At 36.7% G+C, this 6,288-nt stretch overlaps 1 protein-coding gene across 3 annotated transcripts in view; it reads right to left on the reverse strand.

Annotated features, from left to right (window-relative positions):
• Positions 1-6,288, reverse strand: part of LOC106868853 (serine/threonine-protein kinase DCLK2) — a 200,615-nt gene that overhangs the window by 124,840 nt on the left and 69,487 nt on the right. For all 3 annotated transcript variants that reach the window (XM_014914296.2, XM_052973788.1, XM_014914295.2), the window contains exon 2: positions 4,924-5,610. In XM_014914296.2, the coding sequence (XP_014769782.1) occupies positions 4,924-5,610 (687 nt within the window). The remainder of the gene's footprint in view (positions 1-4,923; positions 5,611-6,288) is intronic.

The following is a 6,288-nucleotide window of genomic DNA, read 5'->3' on the forward strand; positions in this document are numbered from 1 at the left end:
ATATATATATATGTATATATATTTATATATACATGTAATATATGATAGGAAGTCAAAAATTATCTGCTCTTTCACCGTAACATGTCTTTATTATTGTCACACTGCCTTCCGCACATGTGTGCTTATAGTTGGTTCTGTTATGGTCATGTGATCTAAGTTTGAGCCTGATTTTTCTTTCTGGCTTTACAGTGTAAGTATGGCCGCTCCACTAGTAATGTGCACCAAAGAAGAACAAAACGCAGTGATTCAAGAGATGGTAATGGCGAACTGGTTCACCATTACCATCTCTTGAGCTTGCTGAATTTTCTCATCAGTGGTGAATGTTGATGAGCATCTTTCTGCCTCTTCATGTGTCATGCTTGTCTGAATTTCTTGATCCACTCATAAACACTTCTATGTGGTAGTGCACTGTCCCCATTTTATGCTAAAAGACTCCGATGAATTTCAGCACCTGACACACCTTTCGACCAGAGAAATAGGATCACTGCTCTTTGTTCTTCTTTGGTGCACATTGTTAGTGGAGTGGCCATGCCTTCACTATAAGAAAAATGGTGTAATCAGGCTCAAACTTCGATCATGTGACCACAATAGTACCAACTATAAGCTTGCATGTGCAGAAGGCAATGCAACAATAATAAAGATGTTATGGCAAAAGTGCAGATCATTTCTGACTCCCCCTTGTAAATTACACACACACACACACACACACACACACACACACACACACATATATATATACATACATACATATATATAAATATTATACATATATATATATTTATATCTATATCTGTATCTATATAAACAGGTTGACGTAAGCAAAAAGGGAAAAAATAGAACTCAAAGCATGAGTACATATATTTTTCATCAATTATATCACAGAAGCAACAGAGTGACACATGGGTTGAGAGTTTGGACCATTTATACTTATCAAACTTTTCTTATAAGTGCCAATGCATGAGACTCTCTGCTCCTGAGTCACTCTGTCGCTTCTGTTATCTATCTATCTATCTATCTAAATATCTATCTATATGTGTGTGTACATACACACACACACACCTATATATGTGTATATATATATATATATATATATATATATATATATATATATATATATACATGTGACTTAATTTTCCATACAGTTCATTTGATTTCAGTCTCTAAAATGTCGCACTTTACTTTCAATGCAAAAAAAGACTTTCACATGGTCAAACATCTGATTTGTGGTACAAACTCATAAAATATGGGATTCTAGTGAAATGTTTGATTCACTCAGCCATTTTATTACCGTTTTTCCGATAACATGATTCAACACTCATTAGACTATGTAATATAATTAATGCTCTAAACCACTGATTCTTAACTAGTAGACTGCTCTGCTCTGATGCATTACCAGGGTGTATTTAAGTATGTCAGGGATTTTAAAATAGAATTTTTAGGGTCTCCATCAGTCAGAATTGACAGTACTTCTGCTCATGTATGAATAAGTTAGGGGAAAATATTTCTTTTCACCAAGTCAAACAGTTGTTCCTGCATATAAGTCTCTCCTTTTCATGGCACCAATGTTTATCTAAAGGAAAGATTGTTGATTTTGGCCAACACAGCTTGGCACCAGTTTGGTTGTAGGCATGGTTGTCAGAATGTAAAGAACCAGAACAATGGCATATAACATTTCAGCCGAAATTCTAACAGTTCAGCCAATCTATGACCGGGACTGGAATTTTTATTTTGTTTTTTGTTTTCATTGATTCCTAAAGAATGAAAGACAAAGCTGACTCTGGTGAGATTTGAACTCAAAGCATAAAGAGTCAGAACAAATACTGCAAGGCAGGAATATAAAAATCCAAACTAAATCCATGTCTTGAGATCATCGGTATCATCATCATCATCATCATCATCACTACCATCATCACCCACTCACAATCATAAATCATACATATACAAATATACATATACATATACACACATACACACATACAGACATACATACATACATACATACAGACATACATACATACATACATACATCCATCCATCCATCCATCCATCCATCCATCCATCCATACATACAAACATACATACATACAGACAGACAGACAGACATACATACATAAATGCATACATACATACATACATACATACATACATACAGACGTACATACAGACGTACATACATACATGCATACGTACATACATACGTGCATACATACACACATCCATCCATCCATACATACATACATACAAACATACATACATACAGACAGACAGACAGACAGACAGACAGACATACATACATACATGCATACATACATACATACATACAGACGTACATACATACATGCATACGTACATACATACATACATATTAAAACATGATGCACTGCTTTGGTTCTGTTGATTCCTGTCAGACTATTCAACCATGCCAGCATGGAACATGTTTGTTGACAATGGTGATGACGATAATAGCAATAATGATGAGAATGATGACAGCAACGACGAGGTTGATGACGATGATAAGTATTTTCTCAGTTTTTGCCCAGCAAATCTACTCACAAGGCTTCGGCCATCTCATGGCGAAGATTAAAGATACTTGCTCTGGGTAAACAATAATTTCTATATTTTTTCTCTAAAATTTTTAAACTTGAATTTTTTAAAGCTTTTTATACAAAGTTTATATATGGTCCCAGTCAAAGACATAGAAAACCACTGAAGATGGTGATTCTAATATCATGCAACTGGGGGGGGGGATGTAAGAAGTTGGGAGATTGATAGACAGAAGTGATAACTACAGTCATGGGTTCTGACCTTATTATGACATCTATTGGACAAGGTATACAAGGGGGTGCTGAAAAGTTCCTGGGTTTGGGTAAATGAAAATAGAGGAAGATCAGTTAATTACAATTTTATTGAACATATTCCCCTCTCAGATTCACACACTTACTGCAGTGGTTCTTTAATTTTTCTAAGCATTGTAAAAGAACTCAGAAGTTTGGGCCTCCAACCAGGCCTTTCGTGATACCCTTAAAACCAGGTACTTTCCAGCACCCCTTCATATATCTTATATTTCACAGTCAAATATTTAATACTTCTTGCCTTATTCTACATGGATATAAAGCCAGTAGATCATTTGCCAACTTTGTAACAAGAAGCCTGTTCCCAAACATCCCACTAAGAAGTCTGCTGGGTTTCTTCTCTCTACAGAAAAGAATATTCTTGAAAGGTGGAAAGAATACTTTGCTGATCTCTCATCCAATTCCAATAAATCTTCTGGTGGACACAAGGTGAATCTAGGGGTGAAGACCAATCTGACACAGAGGCTGAAGTCAGGTGATTACAACTCTCAAATGTAGCAAGGTCATTGGGGAAGATGAAATTTGGCCTGAGATGTTAAAAGCCTTCAACAGAGAAGCAATTCTATGGTTGATTCATATCAACCAGGTCGCTTAGACCTTTGGGAAGATGCCTGATCTGGGGGGCAATCTGGGATGAGAATCCTAATTCTTAAAAAGGGAGACTAGAGAGAGCGCTCTAAAAGTGGAATTTATTGTTGAGTTTCTCTAGTAAAGTTTATGCTAGGTGTCTGGAAAAGAGATACAGGGAAAAAATCAAGTCCAAATTAGCTGAAGAACAGTGTAGCTTTTGTCCTGGATACAGCACAACTGACCAGATATTCACTTTACAGCAGGTGCTTGAGAAATCGTGGAAATATCTCCAAGAGATGTAGGCCCACTTTCTAAAGCTCAGAAAGGCATTTGACCATGTACCGTGGGACATACTGTGTAAGGTTTTACAAGAGCTTGGAGCTAATGGGCAACTTCTGGTTGCTGAGAAGTCCCTTTACAAATGCCTAAGTGTTTGTGTTTGTGGAAACAGTGCTATGTCGAGACCTTTCAAGGTAATTGTTGGACTTCAGCAGGAGTGTGTATTGTTACCTGTCCTTTTCATAATTTTTATGAATTGGATCGACAGACACAACCATTGTGGAAGTGATATCACAATCGGTGGGTGTAGGACCAGTCAGTTGATATTTGCAGACAACATGGTACTACTTGGCTCATCAGAAGATGATCTCAAGCATGCACTGAATGGGTTTACTGCCAAGTGCTGCAAAGTAGAAATGAGAATTAATGTTGTGAAGATTGAGACAGTGGTCTTCTCAGGGAAAGTCTCCTCAGTGCACTCTGCATGTTAATGTAACATCTTTGAGACAAATGGAGAAGTTTAAGGCTCTCATGGTCGTATTCTTAAGTGATGGAGAGCAGGAGGTTGAATTAGATTCTAGAATTGCAGGTATTGGCACAGGAAGGCAGCAGCTCCACCATTCCATTCATTCCTCAGAAGAAAAATGGTTGGTAAAAAAAAGCCAAACTCATCTTCAACTTGGTTTTTGTGCCTATCCTCACCTATGGACATGATTGTTGGGTAATCACTGAAAGAGCACGATCATGAATTCAAGTGACCAAAATGGGAAGTGGGGGGAGGTTTGAGAGGATCTCTAAGAGTAATGTTTCTCAACAGGGTATGTAACTTGGAAATCAATGAGTCTCTCCAGGTTGAAACCACTATAATACATTGAAGGACTACAGCTTTGATACGATTAGAAAAATTGCAAGACAAATTCTTTCAGCTGAGCCAAATAGCAAGAAACTTAAGGGTAAACCAAGATTGAGACAGTTGGATAATATCTAGTTTCAGTTAGTGATGCTTAGAAATCCTGCAAGAAAGTTTAATGACAGTTGTCTCTTTGGAGGATGTGCCTGTGAACTCTGCTCATCCAGGAATCATGGACAGAGAAAACAGATTTAAAAGTGAACGACAGTAACAACATAAAAAAGAGAAAGAAGAAAAAGCAGCAAAACATATAAAATATATGAAAACTATAGAATTTGTGAGTAAAGGAAGGATTAGAAAAAAGAAACAAACCTGTCTACCATCTAATGTGAAAATTTTCCTGACAGAGCCACTGTCTAGATGAATAGCATTGGTTATGTCACTTAAGACCTGTTGAAAGGAATGTGCTGTTTTCCTGTTAAGCAAAACTCTCACAGCTTTCCGTGGCTTGCATCCGTTGCGAATAATAGTCACTAGTTTTGGTTTGACAAACTCTCTACTGTCTTCAATGCCACATGACGGTGCCTGATTACTCACGTATTCTCCGCCAAGAGGACCTTTTACATTTGGATTCCAACAAAGATTGATGATACCTTTGTAATCAATGTTCCTAAAAACGTCGAAGCTCGAACATACATAATGTTCATCTTCCATGAGTTGTTCCAGTGTCGTTATCATTGAGCCATCCAACGCAAATATGTATCTGACACCTTTAGTAAGGATATTGGTATCACAAAGTGGACTGTATGTTAACTCTTCTAGGAGAGAATTGAAACTTCTAAATTTTTCACAGTTGATGGCCATGACGTAACCTTTGTAGAATCGGTCACCATTTCTATAGAATCTTACTTTTCGGGCTTTGCCAGAGTCTGCTAGCTTCCGAATGCTGTGTCTGGTAAGACTACCATGGGCACTGTTGGTTGGACTGATTTTTCCGGAACGAAATCCATTCTTTGCTATTTTTTTCCTGTCATCAAAATGGTCACCTGCATCAGCAAACTGTTGAAGAAAATAATAATAATAATATTAATAATAATAATAATAATAATAATAATAATAATGATGATGATGATGATGATGATGATGATGATGATAATAGTATGCAAACAGTAAAAGTCATGCCTATTGGTGCATTGAGAACAATAAGCCAAGATATAGACAAATGTCTGAAGGAGATTGAAATCAAATGCCTGGTAGAGCTCCTACAGAAAGTTTGTCTCTCAGAGACAACAAGGAGGATTCTAAGCACTTGAAAGGTACCTTAGGTTACAGGTCTTAACCTGCTGTCCACATAATTTCTACCAGGAATAACTCTAAATGTGAGCCAAACCATAATAATAATAATAATAATAATAATAATAATAATAATAATAATAATAATAATAATAATAATCATCTCATTTACATGGATGATTTAAAGCTCTTTGCAAAAAATGACCAACAACTCAAAGGCCTACTAGCGATTGTTAAACAATTCAGTGATGACATCAGGATGCAATTTGGCCTTGATAAATGTGCAAAAGCTACCTTTATCAAAGGAAAAATGACAAATACATCTAATGTCAACCTTGACCAGCAAAATGTCATAAAAGAGTTAGAACCAGCGGAGAGCTACAAATACCTAGGGGTAATTGAAGGGGACAATATCAAGCACTCAGTGATGAGGGAAAGGATCAG

The sequence above is a fragment of the Octopus bimaculoides genome, chromosome 16 (genome assembly GCF_001194135.2).
Source record: "Octopus bimaculoides isolate UCB-OBI-ISO-001 chromosome 16, ASM119413v2, whole genome shotgun sequence".
In the NCBI taxonomy this organism is placed as follows: domain Eukaryota; kingdom Metazoa; phylum Mollusca; class Cephalopoda; order Octopoda; family Octopodidae; genus Octopus; species Octopus bimaculoides.